This window comes from Asterias amurensis, chromosome 1, assembly GCF_032118995.1.
Source record: "Asterias amurensis chromosome 1, ASM3211899v1".
Classification (NCBI taxonomy): domain Eukaryota; kingdom Metazoa; phylum Echinodermata; class Asteroidea; order Forcipulatida; family Asteriidae; genus Asterias; species Asterias amurensis.
The window spans coordinates 18,105,522-18,131,460 of record NC_092648.1 but is presented as its reverse complement, the minus strand read 5'-3'; the positions used below and the strand labels follow the sequence as shown (position 1 = coordinate 18,131,460).

General features: G+C 36.5%; 3 protein-coding genes across 3 annotated transcripts; 2 read left to right on the top strand and 1 right to left on the bottom strand.

Annotated features, from left to right (window-relative positions):
• The first annotated feature begins 192 nt into the window (after window positions 1–192).
• Window positions 193–12,301, top strand: LOC139948435 (ras-related protein Rab-15-like). The gene is made up of 7 exons (XM_071946586.1): window positions 193–473; window positions 1,589–1,649; window positions 2,366–2,426; window positions 4,086–4,163; window positions 4,882–4,971; window positions 5,975–6,040; window positions 6,218–12,301. The coding sequence occupies exons 1-7, from the start codon at window positions 350–352 to the stop codon at window positions 6,365–6,367; spliced, it is 630 nt and encodes a 209-aa protein (XP_071802687.1). The 5' UTR covers window positions 193–349; the 3' UTR covers window positions 6,368–12,301.
• On the bottom strand, window positions 12,068–14,839 carry LOC139948446 (ubiquitin-like FUBI-ribosomal protein eS30 fusion protein). The gene is made up of 5 exons (XM_071946595.1): window positions 14,816–14,839; window positions 13,865–13,945; window positions 13,296–13,440; window positions 12,937–12,992; window positions 12,068–12,446 (listed from the first exon to the last, which is right to left on the bottom strand). The coding sequence occupies exons 2-5, from the start codon at window positions 13,937–13,939 to the stop codon at window positions 12,321–12,323; spliced, it is 402 nt and encodes a 133-aa protein (XP_071802696.1). The 5' UTR covers window positions 13,940–13,945; window positions 14,816–14,839; the 3' UTR covers window positions 12,068–12,320.
• A 100-nt stretch (window positions 14,840–14,939) lies between these two features.
• On the top strand, window positions 14,940–25,554 carry LOC139948426 (large ribosomal subunit protein mL49-like). The gene is made up of 4 exons (XM_071946576.1): window positions 14,940–15,044; window positions 21,311–21,554; window positions 22,044–22,171; window positions 22,793–25,554. Exons 1-4 carry the CDS (start codon window positions 14,946–14,948, stop codon window positions 22,937–22,939), a joined length of 618 nt encoding a protein of 205 aa, XP_071802677.1. The 5' UTR covers window positions 14,940–14,945; the 3' UTR covers window positions 22,940–25,554.
• The last annotated feature ends 385 nt before the right edge of the window (window positions 25,555–25,939 follow it).

Genomic DNA, 25,939 nt, shown 5'->3' with positions numbered 1-25,939 from the left:
TTTCATTTCATTTGTCGCCGGTTCCCTACGAAAATGCCGAATAAATCATCACAAACACCTTTTAACATCGCCCCAAGTTTTCGGGTACCAGTGATATTTTTTAAAAAGACTGGTGAGCTGTAGTAGCACCAAATACCACTATCAATAACGCCTGTGCATGTGGACACCAGACATGCGGACTATAACGTTGAGAGCTCAATAATAAAACAGTGTCATTATTTTGGGGTGGTAAAAATGTACGATTTACCGTGACTTCTCAGTAAATTTTTACCTCCAAATTCAGTTCAAATTATGTAAAATATTTCAAGTATTCACTATAGAATTTTAGTAACTACGTTAGTTTGAAATAATGGCGAAACAGTACGATATTCTGATCCGGCTTTTGATGATCGGCGACTCCGGAGTTGGAAAGACGTGTATGCTATGCAGATACACGGATGAAGGTTTTATCACGCCGCATATATCAACAATAGGTATGTATTGTTCCAAGAGTTTAATGTATAGAGTACCTTGAAAAGCATTGGAGAACAACAAGGGTGCAGTCGGGAACATGACTAATAAAAGTAGCATAATAATAAAGAGAGAACATCATTGTCAATGGTTATTCAAGAATGAAAAATGAATAGGCCTACTTTTTTAATACAGAACTAAACTAACCAGCAGTTGATTACTTTTTTAATTAATGAAATTGGACTTTGGTTGGATTGTTCGATGTATGTAGTATTGTTTTTTAATGATATGCCATTGATTGAATATTAATTTTAAACGTTACAAATTCATCTTTATACCTGTAATCTATGCATTCATTTGTCTATTCGCGACAACGAAACCCTCCTCCTGACAGCCAGGGAGGAGGAGGGTTACGATCTACCTCCATGCGTTATCACAGCTATCAATCATTTTCTTTTATGTGATAATAATGTTATTAATATAACAACATTTGATGTAAACTACACTATTAAAATGGAATGTTAGGATGTTATTGTTAGGGCCTCCTCCCCTTCTGTACTTCAGTTCTGGAAACTAACTTTTAAGGCTCACTGTGAGCCTTGAGGACTCGCCCATTTTATGCCCTGTGTACTTTGTAGGCCCAGTGTTTTCAAGCATCCTGTGAACTTAATTCATGTGGACGTGGTCAATACAATTTTTAAATGATTTGAAATATCTGTGAGGTGTTCATTTGAATGCTGCCCTTAATCTGGCCAGAGATGTGGCTGAGTGTTAACCTGTTTTTGTCACCATGACAAACGAGGATTTTTTTGTGGCTTTTTACAGGCATGATACTTCCTGGAGACAGCGAAGGTGCTCTTGCAATGCTCCAGTAGAAATTTACAATTTCCTCATAGAGTGCCCTTTAGTTACTAAGGAACTGAAGCATACAGGCCTGCACTTCACTCTATTGAACTTCATTTTCACTAGTAACTTTTGGGGTCTTTATATTTGGCATTAGGTTGATAAACACCAAACAATAACCCCCACCCTAACTTTTTAGAGGGCTATCCGGCTTTGTGTATAGTTTTTATTTGGGAGAAATCGGGACTATATAGAACTCCATAAAGTTTATTGTTGTTAAATATTTAATCCACAGGTATTGACTTCAAAATGAAGAATTTATTATTAGATGACAAGAGAATCAGGGTACAGATTTGGTGAGTATTGTTCTTCATTGAAGGATTTATAAATTTTACAACCATTAATCTCCTATCTTTCTCAAAATGGGTGCATAAACTAGCATGGTTCTCCCCATTTATGCATGAATTGCGGCCAATACACACAAAGTTTTATGTGTATGTTATTTAACTAAAGATAACACTATTTAGAATGCCACAGATTGCACGACATAAAGATAACCACCGAGGGGACCTTGTTTCAATTCAGCATACTTCTTTAAAACTTTGGTCCAGAATGCCACATAGTTTTGAAAAATTCTGGGGGGAACCCTGAATTGTAGTGTTCTTTAATCCTACCTTAAAGGCAATCTCAGGAATCCGAAAGCACCATTCTTTTCAACAAGTTTTTTTTTTATTGTTCATAACTTTCACGCAACTGTCTTTGACAACTAAACAAAATGTACCCTGCATTTAATGAGTTTAACCTCAATGACTGACTGATTTTCTTCTGTGTTGTCCTGTTTTGTTTTGTCTGTGTCTTTTCATGTGTAACCATGGCATGCCTTCAATTATTTCAGTATATTCTTTGTTATATTCTTGTTCTTTCTCATAGATGTGGCTCCATCCAACAAGCTTTAAGAGACCTCCTCCACTTAATCCATTATGTTTACTCTCCTGTAATGTTAAATTTGTGTCATTTTAATTGATTGAGTGGAAATGAACTGAACTTGAATTGAATTGAACTTGAATTACAGGGACACTGCTGGTCAGGAGAGGTATGATACTATTACTACACAGTACTTCAGAAGAGCTCAGGTAAGCTGACCTTTGACCTATTCTACAGTTTATTAATGCAGTAACTGGTGCTCATTGTAATCAAATCCTTGCCTAACATCTTTAATGTATGCAAGAGCAGGAGTTCAAAATTGGTGAAAATTGTATCTCTTATGTCCTCATAGACATCCTAAGGTCAAAGGAAGACCTATCACTGGCTGAGAGTTGTGACTAATGCACAAATTCTCATTGTTTGACCTCGGCGATGGCAGTCTTGGTCAGGGGTCATGGGGCAAAATATTTTAGGAAACAGCACTTGAAATTAAGCTGTGAACAGTCTCCTTGACCTTGACACCTAGTGCTGGACTACCCAGAACTACATGTATACAGATCGCTCCATTTCAAGGCACAATGACTATCAACTATTTATAAACTTTTGTTGCATTACATCCCTTTGTTTAAGCCCTCATTTCTTTTATATTTATGTTATCTTTCTATTGCTTACATTGGTTTTTTTTTTTGCTGTTTTTGTATGCGTTTGGTCTTAACATTTTCAGAGTTGTTTAAATAATTTGCCTTTGCAATAATGATGAAATTTTGTAATTATTTCAAAATCATGTCATATTGTACCCATTTATATTCTTTGTATGTGTGTATTTTAGTTTGAGCTTGCTGGTCAACGCAACAGTTGTATTTAAAGGTTAATAGTCATAGGCCTACTTATTATTATTTTTATTATTATTATATTATTTATTCGGCCAAGATACAAGACAATAACGTTCACAAAAATACAGTATTATACTACAAGTAAACAGAATCAGGAAAACTAGCAAATACAATATGTATAAATCAAAATTGTTGAAGTAAAATAAATAATATTGACAAGAAATTATTATACAAAATGCATTTTGAAGCAAAGGGTGGGAAAGAGAGTGGGTTGGTTGGGCAACCAAGCAAGACAACAGGGAGAAAAACAAAACAGAGACAACAACAATAGTGACAACAACAACAATAGGGACAACAACAAGAGGGAGAACAACAGCAACAGGGACAACAACAAGGGACAACATCAACAACAACAACAACAATAACAACAACCCAAAGAAACAACAAAGCGAACAACAAAACAAACAACAACAACAAAAACAACAACAAATCAACAACAAAACAAAAAACAAAGAAGAACAACACAAAACAAAAACAAAAAAGAACATCTCCAGACATATTATTAAAAACAATCAATATGACAAAACAACAGAATCAGACAAAAACAGGAACCAATAAACAACATAACCAATTTAAGCTGGCCAGGATAGACAAAAGTATACCAAAACACTGACCCGAAGGCCTGTCTAATTTAAACAAGGAATAAACATTATTAATTTACACATTTAAATATGAATACACAAATAGGGAAAAAATGAAAAATAAATGAATGAATGACTAGATAAATAAATTTATGAAAACATAAATATAAAATAACGGTTAAAAAGGGTAGGTTAATGATAAAAAATAAATTAAAAAAATAATAATGATAATAATAGAACTTAATAGAGCGTGTTTGCTTTCATACCTTTATTTTTTGTTTTTAAATCTATTTGTATGTAATTTTAAATACAGTGTAGTTTAAACACAATTTAGGGTGTGATATTTGAATATTTTTGATGCTACTAATAATAATAGTACTATCTTTCCTCTCAGGGGTTTGTGTTAGTTTATGACATCACAAGTGAGGCATCGTTCCTTAATATTCAGAAATGGATGACGATGGTTGCAGAGGTATTATTTTTCATTTCCTTTCTTGCCAATTTGTTAGAATTATCCAGTAATAAACTTTAAAGTCAGCTACTTTGACAATCTATACATCATATGAAAGGGCTTTACGTACTTCACAAAAATGGGTATGTTGGTGACCACGTAAGGCAAAGCGATTGCTTGCTTTGATTGGTACTTGTTTTATTGTGACTAGTGAAGTGTACATACTTGTGAAAAAAAACCTTTCACACATCCGTTCCCGAACACCAAGAGTTTCTAAATTTCTAGTATACTTTACTGTGTGACATTTTTAACAGAAAAGATGACGTTCAAATGTTAAAATTTTTAACAGAAAAGATGACATTCAAATGTTAACATTGTGTCTGGTGAATTAATAGGGCCCAGAGTTCTGTCCTGTTGAGTATCTGAATATTTCACCCAAAGGACACATGAGACAAACCTTCTCTTAAAGCTTTGTCAAATAACTCCAGTCTGATGAACATTGTGAACTACATGTAGTATAAAAGCCCTGCGGTCTTGTAGACTTTACCCCAAATTTGAGTCCTGCCATCTTTATCCATGTAAGAGTTTGTTTTAAAAAAATGTTTTTTATTTTTTTTATTTTTTTTATTTGTTGTATATGTGTGTTTTCATGTAAATTATGCAACAATTATGTAATTTTAATGAAATCCTCAAAAGCAAACATTAAGTTTTGTACAACGTGTATTACCTTGGTACACAGCATGCAGGTCCTGATGTGGAGATGTTTTTAGTTGGTAACAAGAGTGATGCAGAAGCTCTACGTACAGTGACAGAAGCCGAGGGAGTTAGAGTAAGTATCAAGACAGATACCTCATGTTTGAGGCTCTCTTTTAAGCCATTGGACACTTTCGGTAAACAGTATTATCCAAGGCCCACACTTCGTGTATCACAACTTATATATAAAATAACAAACCTGTGAAAATTTAGGCTCAATCGGTCATCGGAGTCGGGAGAAAATAACGGGAAAACCCACCCCTGTTTCTGCACGTTTCGCCGTGTCATGACATGTGTTTAAAATAAATCCGTAATTCTCGTTATCGAGAATTGATAACTGTTTAAATGTTTTCTCAAAAAGTAAAGCATTTTATGGAATATTATTTCAAGAGAAGTCTTTCACCATTATGTACTGTAAACCCAGTAAGTTATTTGTAAATCTGTGAACTTTTATTTATTTTTTCTGTTCCGAAAGTGTCCAATGGCTTTAAGTTGACATCTATGTCCCTGTTGTAGGGTTGTTTTAGCAATGTGTATTATTTTTTTTTATTATGATTTTTGGGGATGAACAAAGAATTGACTAGAGTGGGATTCGAACCAACGACCTCCGGATTAACGTGCCGGCGCTCTACCAACGGAGCTATTTTTTTTTTAAAGTACATTTGTGTTTATTGCTTGTACTGGTATTTCTTTTTTTCTTTGGGGTTTCCTCTTAATTACATTCTTATGCAAAGCGCCTAGGAGCAATGTTAAAAAAGGATTTAGCTGTACGATGTTTGTTATTATTTTTATTGTTATTTTAAAGTTAAATGAATTGCATGACCACAAACGGTGATTAATATCGATGGGCAAATCAGGGATTTGGGTGTGTATATATTATTGCAAGACAAGAAGAGGGGAGTTGGGGGAGGTGTGGACAGAAGTAGTTACTCAAGCGTTAGCTTGTCATAACTTTAATGAGGGTTTCAACCTTTTTGTTTGTTTTTATATTGCATCAAATCTAAAGTTTTAGTCTCCCGTTACAAAAAGCACCTTGTAATATTACAGCATGCTAACTATTTGTCGTTGTTGTTTTTCAGTTCGCAAAGGCAAATGGAATGGATTTCATCGAGACGAGTGCACACAACAGTACTAATGTCAACGAGGTAAAGTTCAAACAACTTATCTCTTATTGCACTCTCAGAAACTACTGCATCAACCCCATATACACCCCCCCCCCCATACACAGTTTACCGGTACTGTGCCATTAACAATTTATGTATGGATACAGGCACATTCTAAATTTTCAAGTTATTTATTTTCTCACTGACATCCACCTACAGGCCTTCATGATGCTGACCAAGCAGGTGATGAAGAAGCGCAGGAAATCAATAGAGAAACAGATGGAGAATATACGACTGTACACGAGGGAGGATAGTCGAGGGGACCTAGAGTGTCCCTCAGAAGGGAAGACTGCCACCAGCTGCTGCTGATAATCACTTCCAATTCTTGCCTTGGTATTTGTCCTCTTTGAGACTCGACCCTACAGTCAGTCTGTGACATCCTACATCTGCTTGCCAATGTTGGGCATTTTGGAGTCCATTGGCATTGGCCTCTGTAAGATCCTCCATGGTGCAGGTGTTATGCAGCAAGCCCTGGTTCAGTAGGTGGTCCATAGTCTTGGGCCCTTGTCCACACACTTAAGGTATCCTTTACAACAACTCTTTGATTTTTATATTGTTAAAGACTTGGTAATCTTGCATGTATTTGTATATTACAGAACCTCTTGAGGAAACAAAACTGGTCGCTGTAATGCGGCCCAACATTTAAATGCATGCGAGACATGCACATTATATACAAGGTGGCCTTTAACTTGTGTTTGTTTGTGGTGGTGAATCTTTACATAAATAGTTTACTCTGACTATTTTTGTTGCTCTACACTTTGCCATGTTTTTAAATATTGTGTGTATTTAAGGTACAGGAGTATCTGCATAAGATAGATGAACTTTTATTTCCTGAAAAACTATTTCTAGTAACTGTCAAGTGTTTCTAAACAATGCTATGCTATTGACCTATTTCACAATGCACAGCGCACTTATTCCCACATCCTATCCACCATTTGGGGAGCCTAAATGTATACAAAGGAATTCACCCCCCCCCCCCACATGCAGCCATTGTGAATGTCTTTAACCTTTGTCATATTATCAGGAAGCCTCTCGAAATAATGTTGTTTATTTTTTGACTAATTTTGTAAAAAGATATTCAGGCATGAGATTTGATGTAGTATTAAAGATTTTACCAATCAGTTTATAATGCACAAATCAACATTCATGTTTATACCATCTAAGCCATGCTTAATGTAGATACAGTGCCGGATACTGTATCTAATTATGTGTGTTTGTAGTTTTAATTAAGCCCCATTAGAAAACAAATAATGGAAGCTTTATAAAGTTACCATGCATATGTGGGAATATTTCAACTGGAACAAAACAATTCCAGATGTTCTATAAATCAAATTGATAGGATTTGGCTTTTCTTCAGGCCAGTGGCCTAAACAACAGTCATTTTGTATTTGTGAGGTGGGAGGAAGGCCTATTTACTATTTCAAACCATTCATTTGTGTATTTGTGTGGGGATCTTGGGGTGGGGTCTTAGAATAGTGGGACTTGTACAGTCCTTTGGTAAGTCGCTGATGACTTTCCTTGCACCAAAGAATTTATTTTAATGACCTTTAGTTTTTTTTGTTAAATTCTATATCAACTTGAGTGGATATAAATGACTTGCCCAAAAGAGAGTTGGCAGAATACTGTTTCCCCATGGCAACGATCAACGAGTCATTAGGGAAAATTATCTTAAGCCAAAACTATCAAGGTAATTTAGTCCAACCCAAGTCCTTTAGATAAGTCCAAGTCAATAAGTAAATGTAGTCTCGCTCAAGTCAATTTAGCCATTCCAAGATCAATGAAGTCACATTCAAGTCTAATCTTGTGATCAAATGAAATTGCAGTATATATTCATGAAGCTTCATGAGTTATTCCAGTCTTTAAACTATTATTATGATGAATTCTGGAATTTGTTGGTGGTGGTGGCTACAGTGTAAAGTAAACTGAAACTGGCAGAAAAAATGTTCCTTGAAAGTCAATAAGCTTTCTGAATGTTGCACTTAGTGTTCACTGGACTGTTCAGTAACGTCCTGTTTATGGATAAGAGTAACTATAAGTATAAACATGGAGGAAGAAAATCTTCCTCCATGGTATAAATATGAATAGTAAACTTGCGGATACAACCATGAGTAAAATCTCTTTTGAAGGAGTGGTGGCTCTTAAAAGAGCCGGTTTGTTATCAACGTTTCGAACAGTATACTCTGCTTGTCTTCAGGAGATGGTTATGGATGTACGGAGCAGCTACCTTGACCTCTGTTGACCTTCATGGGGGAGGGGTGGGGACAAATTAAACCCTAAAATGTTAAGTGCACAGTAGTAAATCAAACCACATTCAAAGACAATGCTGTACACTGCAGTTCTGCCTCCCCCTCAAAAAATAATTTAACAAATAAATAGAATAAACAAAAATAGTGAATAATTCAATATAAACAAATTCATAATGTCTATTTTGAGGTGAAAGTTGCAATCTGAGGTATATACACAATCTAACATCTAGAAATATTTAACATTTTGTTTAAGCTCTTGTCACAAGCATAGCACAAATTATTCTCATGCAAATGTTTACTCGCCAAACTATATTTTATGATGATCTTTTGTATATACTTGCCAAATCATTTAGTGGACAGCTAATGGTTTAAAACCTTACTGAACCTACTGCGTACTATAATTCAATAGCTATTTATTTCAAAATAATGTACTAATAAATCATTTTTCTTTTGGGGCTGTTATGGTATTCTTTAAAGATGGTCTGTCACTAAAACAGGAGTCTCCTGATGTGCACAAGGTATTGCATTTGAGCTGATACGCGCTCAAAAGCGCGCTGTAATATTATAAATACAAGTGATATAGTAAAATTTATTATATTTAGATAGGCCTAAGAATGACTATTCGAAATGTTTCTTCAACTTCAATCATCCATGTACTATGTTCAGCATGCTTTGGTCATAATTTTTTGTCCAAAATGACCAAGTTTTTGAAAAACCCTGAAGAGAATTGTGTATTATATAAAGATGTCACAATAAGCCTCTAAGATGTGCAAAAGAGCACAGGGTTTTACCACGTCCCATTCAAAGGACTATAAAATAACAAAAACATAGTTTAGTATTGTTTGAGATCTTTTGTAATCAAATCAAATTTCTACTTATAACAGCCACCCTTGTTGTATGACTGTGTACAGGGCCACATTTTATAGAGCTACTTTAAAAGAAGAAATTTTTGCTTGACAGAAATTGTACCCAGAAAGTCATGGAATCTGAAGGCAGTGTGTCTCCTTGGCATTGTTAAACTCATTGCCCAAGTCATTTACTTTTTGAAAAGCAGCGAAAAACATGCATTAAAACAACATTCTTTGAAACACAATTTCACAATCCCTACAGAAATTATGACAAAATGTAAATGGCTTTTTCAAGTTGATATTCCCAAATCATTGAAATCATTCTCAGATTAATACTTGACATTGATAATCAAACAATAAGTTACCTGTGATGGCAAAAGGTTTTTGTATACATGTATGTAGTGAAACTTAGGCCTATAGTCAAATGTTTCATTAATTAATTTCTTATCATGATTGCAAATCTTGGTTTGTGGTTCTGATCGAGTGTACAAAAAGCATTTTTACTGTATACAAAACATTAAATGAGGCAATATTATGTGGACAATTTATAATAATGATCAAATTTGTGTTAAAACATTGGTGACGGGTATATGGTAGCGCTATGTAGTCAGCAATTGTCTTTGATCTATATTTTCACATTCCAAATGCAACCAAAAATTAATAAGCTTCTGTGTAAGTTAATTTGGAGGCCTTTATTCTCTACATGTGGCCTTTTATGGAGGAATTTCTGTCAACTGATATTTTTTATGCACAACCTTTTCTAACCCTGTATAAATAAGAATATTTTGTGCACGTGTAGGTCAAAACTGATTCATGGTGAATGGTTAAACAAATTTTTGAATGGGAAGTGTTATGACAGCAGGGTGCACTAGTGTCTTCTTAACAAAAAGAGGCCAGTTAAAATACCAGAAGACCCGTCAACTGGTCCAGGCGGCTAGTTCAGTGTTGAAAAGCCTCTCCATCGCATTTTAAATTTGGACAATTGAAAAAATCTGGCGGACCTGCTGGCTGGTCATTAAAAAGGTTAAGGGCAAATCCCGAGTATGAAGTCTTGTCCAAAGTGTTCATCTTTCAAGGCGGTGCATTGAGTACCATCTTTCAGACACGATACCTCACTTGAATAATTACGTATATGTATCCCTATTCCTGCTACGCATGCACTCTTCATATTGTTATTGGAATTAATGTTTTCCAAGCTGTACAACTTTTACAGCTCCCTAGCCCATAGAAATAGTGTGCCAGACCTGGAACAGTTCAGGATTGCTTTAGAAGTAGGGTCACACTTTGTTAATGACCCTGCAAACAGAATTGTGCAATTTTGTCCAAAAGCCTTGTGCTTTTAGAGTTTTTTTGTCCAAAGTGCCCAAGTTAATTGGAAATTGAAAAAAGTATGTCAAAAAATGTGAATCTCCAAAGATCACCCTGCAGGTGACTTTTTGAAATTGTTGTGGTGTCCGTTTGAATGCAGTTCTCAGTAAAGCGCACTGCCTTGTAACACCCCTTTAACAGAATGGTTTAGTCCAACTCGGCCATGGCTCGGAATTTCGCATTGAAAAAAAACATTCTTTGAAACACAATTAAACAATCCCTACAGAAACTATGACAAGATGTAAATGGCTTTGGGGGTGTTTTCACAACAAGTAGACTCTGTATTCAGCTTAAACTTTCCCAGTTGACTTGATGTTGTATCATTATTGGCAGTTTGGCTATAAATCGGCTATTTCTCAGCAAAGGGACTTTTGCTCATTGTCATCACATGCTTCTCAAGATGATGATGAGATTGAGCAAGTTATCATTCAGTACTACATTCACAGTGTGTATACATGTATTTTTATAAGACTATTTATTAGCATATGAACTAAATATACTGTACTTCTATTGTATCTTTATTCAGTCAATTATGTATAGTGTGTAACTAACATGATATTTTACATGATAAGGGTTTATCCATGTATGTCCACTGTTCACACCCCCAAAAATGTAAGAGAATTGTGAAATTGTCTAATCAAACACAAATATTGTAAAGTTACGCTAATGCTGTTTTAGTAGAATTTTTTTTATCAAAATGACATAAAAGTTGTTCAAATCTGGTCAAATTTTATCATATTGATCATCCACAAGAGAATTGTATGGTCGTGGCTTTATAGTCGTGGCAGCTCTATGAAATTAATTTCAAAACTACAGACAGCTTAGGTTAAGTATTAAAGACATTGGACACTATTGGTAATTGTCAAAGACTAGCCTTCACAGTTGGTGTATCTCAACATATGCATACAACAATAAACCTGTGAGAATTTGAGCTCAATCGGTCATCAAAGTTGCGAGATAATAATGAAAGAAGAAAACACCCTTGTCACACGAAGTTGTGTGCATTTAGATGGTTGATTTCGAGACCTCAAGTTCTTAACTTCAAGTCTCGAAATCAAATGCGTGGAAAATTACTTCTTTCTCCAAAACTATGGCACTTCAGAGGGAGCTGTTTCTCACAATATTTTATACCACCAACCTCTCCCCATTACTTGTCACCGAGAAAGGTTTTATGCTAATAATTATTTTGAGTAATTACCAATAGTGTCCACTGCCTTTAAGAGAAATCATGGATAGACCCTTAATCAGCACTTTGGTGGTGGGTGAAGTTGCAATCTTTCGTTTAACGGTGTGCCTTCTTAAATTTACGACAGCCAAAAAAACATCTCAATAAACTTTGTCTTCCATTTTATAACGCTCTTGAAGCCTTGTTGATTATTGTTTACAATGGTCTCTTAAATTGCTATGGAGTCTCTTTGATACTCATATGACCCTCTTTCTTTTAACCTGACCCTTCCCAAGAAACATCTATCCCTAAAGTATTAAAACAATCCCATTAAAGAAACACCAACAAAGTCAATTACACAAACTACTTGACACAAAGGATCTTTGATTTTTGTATATTTATTCACAAGTCAGTACACACTCTACAACACATCTTTGAACACAGTGTAGTATCACAATTGTTTTTATGCTAGGTCCACCTTCGATCCGTAGATCACCGAGTATTTGGATGAATTGAATTAGCCGGCAAATTGTTTAGGTACTTAATGGAGAAAGACAATCAGTTAGTTTAGTTCAAGCTGAAATTGATTGATTGACTACATGATGATATGATCAAATGATGACTCCGCGATTCATTTAGGAGTTGGAGTTGGGTCCCCTGCGCTTTCCGAAGGTGGGCACGACATTGACAAAGCGGCGATTGTACAACATGCGTCGCTTGGCACGGCCAGTCTTCTTCTTTTTCTTTTCCTCGGGGTCAACCTGTAATAATAAACCAAGACCAATAATCAGTTTAATATCCACTATCCAAACAATTGATAAACACGCCCCTTCCTTTTGTCTTTGCACTGCTTTCATAAGAGTTCCCTGACCACTTAAAAAGCCACATAATGGTTCCAAGATGGACAAACTGTTACATGAATGGCTTTGAATGGTCCTGTTCGTTACTAACAATTACTGAATACAAAATATTACCGTTTGTAGCTTTTTCATTGGCAAATTTCAGCCAGCTGTTGGTAGCCAGCTGTTTGCATCAGCATGGAACTCCTACCTACCAGTGAGCCTTGCTCTTCACCGAGTTAGGCTTTAACATTAGTATTCACTTTCTTGTCATTCTGAGATGACTAAATTTGTTCCAATTTAGAATGTTATTGAATGGAACATTCACTTTCTGCGATTGAAAGTCTTTGGCCCTAGATACAAAAGCAAGCATTTTTTTTCACAGATTCTCAAACTTAAATGCAATACTGACCTTTGGTGTTTGACCCTTCACCTTTCCAGCACGAGCCAGAGAGCCGTGGACCTTACCTAACAGAGTAAAGACACAAAACAAAATGTTAGCTGTACAAGACTTACTAATGAACAAGTAACATGTGTTAGCGTAAGTGATTTGGATTTAAAGCATCGTCCAACATCCGTCCATGTGACCAAAGAAAACTGGTCCATCTACGTTACAACTCTTTCAATACACAGCTCTGTACCCAAGAGTTCAAGTGTGAAACACCAGCAAGTTGACAAAAACCTTAAATCCATCATTCTAGAAATTTACAGATCAGTTGAGCTCATTAACAAAGGGGGGTAGTCACTAGAGAGAAAACAAATTGGATGTACCTCCGAGCATGCGGACAGACAAGTCCAGAGTAGCAAGGTTTGAGACACCATAGTGTGAGAGGGGCAAGTCATCAGACAGCACTTCAGCACCGGTCATCAAGAGCTGGTCCTCAACGCAGATAGCCGTCAAGGTTTCCAACTGAAACTGTATGACAAAATAAACACACAAAAAACACAGAAAATTAATATTTGTTGAAGGTAAATCAAAGGGCAGGGCTTGCAAGCTGTCCAGTCATGAATTCACTAGCCGCACACTAATGTAAAACTACTAGCCTCGGGCCAGTGGTTCAGTGGAAAATGTAAGCCCTGCCGGAAAACTTTTAGATTTTTTCCAGATATTGGGCTGTCTCTTGTGTGTTGCACCAATCATTCACCACTTCTTCACTCAAAAACAAAAATAGGTGAAAACGAACTGGGAAACGAATGAAGTATCTCACCCATTATTCCCTGTGATAACAAAACATCAGCGAAAATATGAGACTTTACCAAGCAATCAATAACTTCTTAAGAACTTCAATGATTGAAGTTTCTTGCACTTGATTGAAGTTTAAAATTCAATTAATACCTACCTTTACATCACGGACTAATTCATCACCCAGCACCTCAAGGGTGTGGTTCTGTTGGCCGCGTACAAACAGCTGCATCTTGATCCTTCAAATAGAACAAACAGTAACATACAAAACATTTGTTAAATACGTCCGCAAACTAACATCCATAATTGTACGGCTATGATTATGAAGTACTTCTACTTACTTTAGCCACATATATAAATAAAAAACTGTGTAACTGTTGTTGAAGTTGTAGTTGTCATGGTTTTGTGTAATAAGTAAATGTCACAATCACACACACACAACTACTGGGGTTTATTCTTGCTAGGCCTACTTATATTATTTTAGTGTATTATTACTATTATTATATTATAATATTTGATACCATGTTTTACCACCTACGCACTAAAAATAATCAAGTTTTTTGCCAATATTTTAAAACCAGTTTCATTCTTTTGAATTGATTTGACTTCCTTCATCATGTTCATAATCATGGTTTACCATTTTCTATTGAGTTAGTTATTTTTTGATCCTAGACTAGTTATTTTTATTCAGCCTTTTTTCCCCTTAATTAAAATAAATAAAACGTTATGTCACAAATTCGCCATATTCTTAAGTACAAAGAATCCTTAGCTATAATTTTTAGACCAAACTTCCTTGGATGTTTTTACACTATGCACGTATGGCGGAGCTGTGCAGTGCTAGCTGTATGTGTGCGCCGCCGTGCCGCCTGTTATATGCCTGTGTGTAAAGTCAGCCACTGGTGGTCAGTGTGCGTTCGGATCGTCATGTCCCTGGTCGGTGAGTCGTTTTTATAACATAATTTTATACATTTCCAATTCAATCATGACAAAAAAAACTTACAGTTATATCACAGTATTAATTCAATTGATAAGCTACCCCAATACTCGAAAATAAAATAAAATAAATTCATACGAATTACATAGAAATTTAAGAGCAAAATTTTCTCACGTTGTGCAAGATCACGTTGCAAATAAAGAGAGGGCGCTAGTATTCGCTGTAAAAACAGAGTACCAGCGTTAATCTTTTTCCTGAAATAGCGACAGCGCCTCCAAGTGACAAAAACACACTAAAATTAAAGATGGCGCTGTCCGCAAAAGCAGTCTTTCTCGGCGTGAGATCAACGCAACAGTCTTTATTTCTTCTCCAGAAAGCTTTAAATGTACAAGCATTACGGAAAGTGAGTATAGCGACATGTTGATCCTCAATATAATCATTTAAATCAAAATACTAGTCATGTACAGTCGTTTGACCAGTTCTGGATCACTTTTTGAATTTACATTGTTTTTTGTTGCAATCTCTTTGATATCTTAAACAAAAAAGTTTATCAGTTTACCTTAACATGACATAAAACTCACAAAGTATTCACTAACAAAAAATGATTAGTTCTTTCAAAGAGGCTTTGAGAAAAGTATCGTCACCTGTTTGACCAGTTCAGGATCAGTTGAATCTATTCTGAATCAGTAGAATGCCCTTTATTGCAAACCGATACTCCCATTCATAAAACTGCCTCTCAAGGACACGAAACTTCAGGGGTGTGTTGGCATGTACTTGGACTTCCTTTCTTTAGTGAGTGTCATGCAAGTGTCTTCAATAGCAGCGCAAAAATCAAGCGACAAAACCACAAAACAACAGCAAAGGCAAATGAAAAAGTGAAGTGAACCTAAAAAGCATTATTGACCCCTCTAAGTATAAGTTTAAAAATCTACAAGAATTTGTTGAAGTAATGTTTCTCAAAATCAACTCAATAAACTTTCTACTGCAGTACAGTCATTTGACCAGTTCGGGATCATTGACCAGTTCGGGATCACTTCAACTTTGCAATAACCAAATAGTTATATCACTTCTCATTATTACCAATTTCTGTTGATAAATGTGAAGATTAACACCCATTAAACCAACAAACCCAAAATAAGGTGCCAAACATCATCAGCAAATAAATTATGGCTGTTTTCCTGAAGGTTGTCTGCGAAATTTATCATTTTTTTGTTTAAAAATGTTGGTTGAAAAACACTGTTAAAACTTCTTACCTTTAGAATTGGAGTGCCGGGGCAAAAAAATTTATGTAAAATGATAAAAATGTGTAAAAAAACATTCCTGTAAATACTGTGCAGACATCTTGTTTTTTTGAGGAGACGAAGTTACCAAAATCTTTTTTAGGGGGGCAACTTACCCTTGACCAGTTCGGGATCACTCAACATCTCATTGCGTCAAATGGTGCCGCAATAACTTACTAAGTATGGTAAAATCATACTACTGCAGTAGAAAGTTTATTCAGATGATTTTGAGAAACATTACTTCAACAAATTCTTTTAGATTTTTTTTTTTTTGAGAAATTTAAACTTGGAGGGGTCGATAATGCTTTTTAGGTTCGCTTCACTTTTTCATTTGCCTTTGCTGTTGTTTTGTGGTTTTGTCACTGGGTTTTTTGCGCTGCTATTGAAGACACTTGCATGACATTCACTAAACAAATGAAGTCCAAGTCCATGACAACACACCTCTGAAGTTCCGTGTCCTTGAGAGACAGTTTTATGAATGGGAGTATGGGTTTGCAACAAAGGGCACTCTACTGATTCAGAATAGATTCAACTGATCCTGAACTGGTCAAACAGGTGACAATACTTTTCTTAAAGCCTCTTCAAAAGAACTAATCTTTTTGTGTCAGTGAATACTTGGTGAGTTTTATGTCATGTTTAGGTAAACTGATAAACTTTTTTGTTTAAAATATCAAAGAGATTGCAACAAAAAACAATGTGAATTCAAAAAGTGATCCAGAACTGGTCAAACGACTGTAGTATGATTTTATCTTACTTAGTAAGTTACTGCGGCATCATTTGACGCAATGAGATGTTGAGTGATCCCGAACTGGTCAAGGGTAAATTGCCCCCCCAAAGATAGTCTTGGTTCCAAGACCATTGGTGTTGCGCGGTCACACACAACCAACGTTCCGATTATGCACGGCAAAAACTGTCCACGCTTGTAATGAACGAACGCTAGCGGGCGCTGTTTCTCTGATTTACGGATCTTACCATGTCCTGTGCTCACCATGGTCTTGGATATTTGCAAATTGAAGGCGTGGCCAGACTATGTAAATTACTTTTAATGTATGCAATATTCATATCACGTGACGAATTGAAGATGACTATTCAAACTAGATCGAGTCAAAGGTCAATATGATCGGCGGTCTATTTTTAATAATCTTTGCTCAAAGAGTGATTCCGTGGTCATTATAGGCCTATTTAAAGGAAAACAGTGAAATTTTAAGTATAGGTACCTATTCAGATTATGGATACGTGACGATTTGAAATCGTAAATAATGGTCAAAAATCGAACGTAAAATTAGCATTCAGAGAGTCCGTGTATCGGACGCCTGTATGGCCCCACGGCGTGGAGCAATCGGAACATGAAATAAGCCTTGTGGAATATCACGTACCGCCCATGCCGTGTCTCATGGGGGTTGGAGATGTTAAATCCCAGGCGCTATGAACTCCCAGCTTGCGGGTGTCGAATCCGTTGTTTCTTATGATCGCAACGTTCCAATATGCTCCATTTTAATTCATGGCCCCTAATTTCTTTTTGTTATGAGTTTTCAGGTAATTTTGATGATGTCAAAACGTAGGAATATCGCATATTGTTATATTGACAGTGTTATTGTGTGAGTAGCTTAAAACAATTATGAGAATTTTTTATAAAAGGTTTAAATAAAAATAATGCTAAAACAAAATTCCCTCAAAGCATAATTTTGTCAAACAAAGTATTATTGTTTTAATTCTGTGAATGAAGAGTTATTTTTGAGGTAATGATTAAACTGGGCAACTAGTGGAATTTAATGACCCGACTATTCGCCTCAAATAACTGGGAGTTGAATAGCAGTAGTCGCCGCTGGACAAGCAATCAAAACTCGAAATTTCTCATGAGTTATTCCAAAAGATATTGTTACGACTACATTCCAAAAAAATGTTAGATGGTTACGTTCCAAGCTACGCAGCTACTCGGCTACGTTTACGTTCCAAGATACGCTTAGGTCTACGTTCCTTCAAGTTACACAATATCAAAAGGTATGTTTTCAAGCCCGAGTCAAGCTACGCTTACATTCCAAGATACGCAGCTACGTTTACGTTCCAAGATACGCTTAGGTCTACGTTCCTTCAAGTTACACTATAATATCAAAAAGTACGCTTCCAAGCCCGAGTCAAGCTATGCCTACGTTCAAAGATACGCAGCTGCGTTTATGTTCCAAGATGCTACGCTTCAGTCCAAGATATGCTTACGTTCCAAAAGATGTCAACGTTCCAAGCTACACAGCTACTCAGCTGTGCTTACAGATCTGCTTACGTTCCTTCAAGTTACGCTATAATATCAAAAGGTACGCTTTCAATCCCATGTCAAGTTACGCTTACGTTCCAAGATACGCAGCTACGAATTACGTTCCAAGATATGCTTACGCTCCACCAAAAGATACTGTTACGTTCCAAGCTACGCAGCTACTCAGCTACTCAGCTACGCTTATACACTCCAAGATACTAATAGGTTACGCTACAATATCAAAAAGTACGCTTTCAATCCCGAGTCAAGCTACGCTTCTGTTCCAAGATATGCAGCTACGGTTACGTTTCAAAATACGTTCTCACAAAGACGCTTTTGAATCCCTCAAGATTTCCTTCCCCCAAGATTAAAAAACTTTCACTGTGAATAACACTACAGGGCCCACCAGTTAATATCTGTTTGGCAGAAAATACTGTACAAAATTTCTTTACTATCCAAAAATTTACTTGGGCACTACAAAATTTCAAATTTAATTAAAAATTGGCTGGCAACCAGTTTCTGCTAAGCAATACTATTTTGTGCTAACTATAAGCAAATTGTTTAGCCAATACAGGCTTCATCAGTGTGGGCCCTGGCACGTCGGGAGCATAACGCCACGATCGCATTTCAAGCTGCATATCATGGCAATGCAGGTGTCTGGATCTGGACATTATACATAGAAATGTTTGTGCTGGTACCACAAACCTTTCTTTATCGTATTTCCACCCTGTGTCAAAGTTTCAAATCCTACTGATCTGGACATTATTATACTCCGATAAAAACATATATACCCACACACAGAGTAAAGCAAAAGTCATGCAACGGAATTACTGCATGCATTGTACACTACATGCACAACACTGATGAATTATTCATGAGCCAACCGCAAGGCAGCCGATTTGCCGAAAAACAATAAAAAAGTTAAGACCCGTCGCTGCAAATATTCAAGACCATGGTGAGATCTAAATCAGAGAAACAGAGCGCCCGCTAGCGTTCGTTCATTACAAGCGTGGACAGTTTTTGCCGTGCATAATCGGAACGTTGGTTGTGTGTGACCGCGCAACACCAATGGTCTTGGGACCAAGACTACCCCAAAGAAGATTTTGGTAACTTCGTCTCCTCAAAAAAACAAAATGACTGCACAGTATTTACAGGAATTCTTTTTTACACATTCTTATCATTTTACATAAATATTTTTTGCCCTGGCACTCCAATTCTAAAGGTATGAAGTTTTAACAGTGTTTTTCAACCAACATTTTTAAACAAAAAAATGGTCAATTTCGCAGACAACCTTCAGGAAAACGGCCATAATTTATTTGCTGATGATGTTTGGCATCTTATTTTGGGTTTGTTGGTTTAATGGGTGTTAATCTTCACATTTATCAACAGAAATTGGTAATAATGAGAAGTGATATAATTATTTGGTTATTGCAAAGTTGAAGTGATCCCGAACCGGTCAATGATCCCGAACTGGTCAAATGACTGTAGTAGTAAGTTTTGTCCCTTTTGCCATTATTACAAAACACGGCCAACTTTCTACTTGACTTCTGATCTGATTCTGATTCTGAATAGTTTAGTGATAATAGCGCCCTCTTTTGAAACATCCTCCTTTCTCCGGCGGCGGACAGCGTTTCACATGTGTCTAAAAATTCATTACCGTGCCTAAGTTGTGATGTACAAGTGTAATGAAATATTAAAATAAATTTTATTTTTTTATCTAAATTTACTCAACAAATTATGAGTTATTTCCGTACTACAGACACTCACACAGTCTACTTTATCTACTCTACTAGTTCTTATTTAACCGTAACTAATTTCTAGTCTACTCTTAGACTTATATTATAATATTAAGTCTACTCTGCATGGGGGATGTGCAGTGTATGCCAGAGTAACTTCCACTAGAAACTATGCTATGGGGTGTGTTCGATTACCTTCACCGGGCCAACCCTGGTCTGCCTCTGGTATGTTTGAATAGCTTTTTGACGCCATGCCAGGGTCTCACCCCGCGGCGCGGTCAGCCCTTAGTGCCCTGCTTGTGTAATGGGTCACTTGGGGTTGGCCCGAGCTTAATGTTACCCACCCGAGGTGCATGACATCGTTCGATTAGCTCTTGGCAGGTGGTCACCTGAATGAGCATCGCAGGGTCCGCACAGGGAAGCTAATCGAATGCAACTATAATAAGGATCTCCCATGAGCCTTATTTTAAAGGGGTCTACGATTTGGGCTGCCTTTATGCTGTTGTCAAAATCGTAGATGATACTGATCACTGAACATTTTACGGTTGTTTGCCATCAATCAATAACAAGCTTAAGTTCCCTATATTGTACTACACAACCAAAACTTTCCCCACATACTTAGTATAGATTCATAATGCTCGCATTGCCTTTTTGTTGAGTTATAGTCAAAAACATCTTCCACTAAAAGGGGTCGTTACAAGGTGGTGCGGCAGTGCATGCTCGCCGTTCAGCATAGCCTTGTAACAACCCTTTCACAAAATGGTTAGTTTAACTGTCTGCGGCTTGAGAGGGTTCGTCGATCCACTTGGTTGATTCCCGCGGGTAAAGCGTTGAACATATTGATAATCCAAAAACATGCGATGCAACAGAAAAACAACAGTTGATACTGAGTAGAAACATTTTTAAGAACGTTTTTTGTTTTTACTCAACAAAAAGGCAATGCAAGCATTACGAATGAATGTATATTGAGTGTGTGGGGAAAGTTGACACTTGAAGTTATTGATGGCAAACAACTGTAAAATGTTCACCTGTTAACAATGTTGAGCATTTTTGATGGCTGAGAAGGCCAAAAAATGTTTGACAATCTCTTGTAAAAAGAATGTAAAGTCACTCAAAAATAGATTTGTGTAAAACATAAAAGCAAATATAACAAGTGGTACAGTGAGCTTGATCGCATCACATTTTGTTCACTTTTAGTCCTATTTATGTTCCAGACCAGGATTATGTTTTTTAGAGGGGCAAGGCTATTTCATTTTGCAGGGCACTTCCATTTGGAAAATCAAAGTCTATGGGAAACCTCTGATGAAGCACCAAGACCATGGCCTGCATGGCCTTTGTGCAATTCCAGGCTTGATACTCAGAATAAATTGAATGATCTAACTCATACATTTGATCTTGTCCGCAGAGTCAATGTGTCTGCTCAACACAGACGGCTAGAAGTCTTTCAACCAGCTGTCAAAGACTAGACAGCTTCCCTCCTAGTTTCTACCACAGAAAAGACACTATAGATGAATCACAGCCTAAGACTGGCTACATCGAATCCAAAGAAGATTTCAAATTTGTGGAGAGGTTGATTCCATCGCTACAGCCTCCAACCCCACCTGTTCATGAGAAGTACCCAACGCCTTCAGGCTGGTCTCCTGCTAAAGGTTAGCAATACTAATAGAATGCAGTTCTAATAAACAGCAGGGCTTGAGTTTTACACTGGTTTAAAGGCCCAAGGCCAGAGATTTCAGTTTGAGCTGTTGTTATTCAGCTCAATCTGTTGTTTTGGTGTTTTTTCAAACTCAACATTCTGTGTCTCAAAAGAATGAAGTTCAAATGTCGAGTTGGAGTCTCACAAATATTTGTTAATTAAATCCTAGTCCAGTAAAGATTATGAGCTACAAGTCCTGCGGTCTTGTGAATTTTCTCTCAAAATTAGAGCTCTGTATATTGCAGTTTGCAACAGCTAGATACACTTTAACACGGAAAAGGTTGGAAATGTGAGTTCAAGTCATGACCTTTGTACTACGATTTTTTGGGTTTTGCGTTGATCCTGTCAAATCTTCTAACTGTTTTTGGCTGATCTGGTCTCTAAAGTATTAGATGAATTGTATAAATAGCTTTATTATTCATATCTAACTCTGCTTATTAAGGAGCTGCGCCTGGAACACCATACAGCATACGGAGAACTAGATACCACAGTGTACCAGTCTACCTTGAACTAAAATACGGTGAAAATCAGCAACTTACAGTCATCAAGAATGTTGAAGGAGATATTTGGGTGAGCTTTTTGACTGTGAATGAATTTCTGGACAAACGTTATTATTTGGAAGAGTGCATTATTCAGCTTTCAATTTCATTTAAGAAGCAATGATGTTAGGGTCTCCCTTTTGAAATTTGGACTTCTGAGATTAAAAATTACCAGAATGAAATGTTACATTTGATATGCTTTAATGTTGTAATTTCAATATTTGAATGTTGTAATTTCAATATTTGAAACAAATTATGGTATTTCACACAATTTGTCTTTTATTTGGTGAACACAACCTCTACCCAAATGGTCAAACAGCTAAGGATAAAGGCCCTCTAAACCCCAAATAAATTATTTAGTCCAATTGTTAATGTACACATGCCGAAGGGAAAATTATTGTAATATTAAGCTAAATTGCATAAACTGAAATTACAGTCTCATTTGGCAATTGCCCCCCCCCCCCCACCCCTGAAAAATTGGGGCACATGAAAGTGTACTTATTTTTGACTCTACCAGAAATACATAAATGTTTAATGTAATTTATTCTTCTTCACTTTCAGGCTGTTTCATAATGTGTTTTGTACACACAGTGTTCTTATTATTACTGGTTTTTCTTTTCACTTATTTTGTTATTTTTTATTTGTTTTCAAGGCTTTTGGGAATGACCTAAAGGAACATCTCGAGGCCAAAGAGGGTCGGCCCATACCCATGAGGGTCAACGAGGTCACACAACAGGTCAAGTTCAAGGGAATGTATCGAGAAGCAGTTAAGACCTGGATGGCCAACAATGGCTTTTGATACCAAATCTGTCCCCAAGACAAAACTGACGTTGAAACTACTCATGTGAACTCTGAAAAGTCATGATGTATTAGTAGCAGTTTTACATACAACTTGAGCCTACTTTATTCCTTTTGAGAAAATATGCCCGACTTGAGTGCTTTTCAACAATTTTAGAAGTGAAAATGTGAGTGGAAAAGTTCTATTCAAGTCTTTTAATTTTTGGATATGGATAAAATTTTCAGATAATGTTCCTTCACAAAATATATAATGTTTGTGCTTTTATCCAAAGTCAGGGCTTGATTTCTGGGGGAAAATACTCAAGACCTCAGGATTGTAGCTCAGAATCTTTTACGGGACTGGGATTTCATTTAAAAGACAAAGAGTCAAAAGGAAAAGAGCCTAGAAGCAAAATAAGAACTTGATTTTATTTGGAAATGGTTTCATTTGAACAAAATATTCAAAGAATATCGATCTCTTCTGTATTATCGGTGATACTTACTCACCTGTATTGAACAATATTTGTGAGATTCAAAGCACAACATTTAAACATCAATCTTTTGAGATACAGGTGTTGAATTGAAACAAGACCACTGGGGTAAAAATGTTGAAGCGCCATGAGCGTCACTGCATGACGGACTTGAGCGCTACATAAGAAGCCACTATTATTATTATTATTGTTATCATTTTCCTGTCTTGAGCTTTACTGGCCCGATAACGAAATCACTGGCCTCTGGCCTGCGGTCTAGTGAGCCCTGCAAAGCTGTGTTTAGATGCTTTGTTAGATATTACCATTTGCGTTTTGATTGTGTTTATATTGGAAGACCCATCAACGGTGTGAATGCTGTAGTTAAACAAAATCTGTATTAAAAAGCTATGAGGAATATAAAAGTACCTACAAATCATTGATGACCTTTTTGTGTGAAATGAATTCCCATGAATTGCTTACTTAAGGGCATACAGAATAATCTATGTTTACAGCTTCGTCAGCTTTTTGAGGATGGTCTGTGCTGTTTTGTCGTCATCGGTAAATCTTGTCTTGATAGTCCACCTCGTTTCAATGGTAGATAGAAACAAATTTTGCAAAGTTTTCTGTTATTGGCAGTTTTCTCTTCTTCTTTTTTTGGTCAACTGACAACGTTACTGATACAATTTCTGATTATATAGTCCTTAAAAGGTTGCAGAAAGCCTTTTCATTTTTCCAGCTTGGATCGTCAAACCTTCAAAAAGACTTTGCACATGTAACATTGGATACTTTTAACAATATTTTTAAGATAAAAGTTCAAACTTTTTTAGCTACACTCAAAATGACCGACTTCATTATCAGAATACTGGAATCCACAATCAGGCTTTGATCTTATCATATCTAAAAAATATTGTCTGTCAGGCCAGTTTGTGCTTGCACATGGATGGGGCAGATGTAATGGATAGTTTGTTGACATGAAGTATCTACTACGCCCATCATGTGATTTACCCCCAAGTTTTGTGTACCATAAAAAGTCAATACCGTAGTATATATCATATGCACACAAAAACATCTGCAAAGTACCCAGTACAATAAGTGTGTTTCATATTCAGAAGGTTTTCCAATGTTTCTAATTTCCACAAAATGCCATGAAATGTGAATTTTCCAATTGGATTATTATTGACCTCTAGCTCTTAAACAAAAGAAAACATTTTAGTTGTTCTAGAAAATTTATTACAAACGTGCCTAATGCCATGAAATGTGAATGACCTGAGCTTCACAATTAGCAAAGATTGGTTTCGAGTCCTCTGCACATTTTGCAGGTGCCGGTACTAAATATATTAAGGTGATATGAGCATTTGGCCATGCAATTGTGCTGTTAGTCTATTTTTAAAATAAATTATAAGTATAACATTGGATAAAAGACCTCCATATGGTTGGACTGTAATAGCTGGGTTAACTCGTGTAAGTTCTGCTACCTGTACATAATGCCAGCTGCCATCAACCTTGGTTGAACTTTCAACCTTGGTTCAACCATACTTGTATAACAAGTCTAGTTGTTTGCCCAATGAATCCGGTTCTAGTTTCAATGGCAGACAGACAGACATGGTGTTTACTGATCGATATATTCTTTAGTCTCAAGTCCAATTTTGACATCATAGGCTCTCATCACTGTGTATAGGCCTACTGGGTATGACAGTTTCAAACCGCTAGCAAGTGTAGATCACACAGTAACATGGTTCTCTCTTCTAAATAATGCAACAAAAAGCAGCCTCAAGTCATGTTCACTCCATTACTTTTCACTGAATATCATCATCTTTACTGTGCAGAAATTTCCTCAGGGTGGAAAACTTGCACTCAGGTTGAGGTGCAACCAGGCAGGTGCAGACTAAACTCAATGCATTAAAACAGAAGTTTGTGCAAGTAAAGCAGTTAATAGGCCTACTTTGTGTGGGGATGGGGGATTAGATGAAGGTGACATTGCTTAGTCTGTTCTTGAAGACATGGGGTCTGAAGAACAACTTGCTTTAGCTTGGGCATTGAACTCCACTTCAGTTTTTAACTGTTTACATACAGGCAAGCTGAGTATTTACTGTCTAAATGCTTTTATACTTGTAATAGGCAAAGTGGCAACAGTTTATTTATCTCTTTTATTAATAAAAACACTAGTACCGCAGCCAAGAACCATTCTTTGACCATAGACATCTTGTTTCCTTGTTCAGTGTTTTAATAGTTGAACCATGGTTGAACCATGGAGGAATAATGGTAGAACAACCATTACAATATTATCTGATGAACAAAACACTCCTAAATTTAGAATAACCAGAATAAACTGGATTGTCCTGGGACAAAACTAGTCTTATGGCAACAGTTATAACCCGATTGCGGTCCTGCACAACAATGGATCATAGCGTTTGTTTTTTGTGAATGATTGACAGACCGCATGTATGTCACAAACACACATGACCTTGATTACTTTATACGTGTTTGTCTTCAACTAAACGTCGTACACCATTTCTGTGCTGAAAGTTAACAGTGCACCCGACTATTTTAAA

Bases quoted from the DNA above. Each gene is read 5' to 3' on its own strand.
- LOC139948446 (XM_071946595.1), bottom strand. From the start codon at position 13,939: ATGCAGCTGTTTGTACGCGGCCAACAGAACCACACCCTTGAGGTGCTG. The intron at 12,993-13,295 runs GTACATCCAATT...TTACTCTGTTAG, and splicing joins GTCTGTCCGCATGCTCGGAG to GTAAGGTCCACGGCTCTCTG. The intron at 12,447-12,936 runs GTCAGTATTGCA...TTATTATTACAG, and splicing joins TGAAGGGTCAAACACCAAAG to GTTGACCCCGAGGAAAAGAA.
- LOC139948435 (XM_071946586.1), top strand. From the start codon at position 350: ATGGCGAAACAGTACGATATTCTGATCCGGCTTTTGATGATCGGCGAC. The intron at 474-1,588 runs GTATGTATTGTT...TTTAATCCACAG, and splicing joins GCCGCATATATCAACAATAG to GTATTGACTTCAAAATGAAG. The intron at 1,650-2,365 runs GTGAGTATTGTT...CTTGAATTACAG, and splicing joins AGAATCAGGGTACAGATTTG to GGACACTGCTGGTCAGGAGA.
- LOC139948426 (XM_071946576.1), top strand. From the start codon at position 14,946: ATGGCGCTGTCCGCAAAAGCAGTCTTTCTCGGCGTGAGATCAACGCAA. The intron at 21,555-22,043 runs GTTAGCAATACT...CTGCTTATTAAG, and splicing joins AGGCTGGTCTCCTGCTAAAG to GAGCTGCGCCTGGAACACCA. The intron at 22,172-22,792 runs GTGAGCTTTTTG...TTTGTTTTCAAG, and splicing joins ATGTTGAAGGAGATATTTGG to GCTTTTGGGAATGACCTAAA.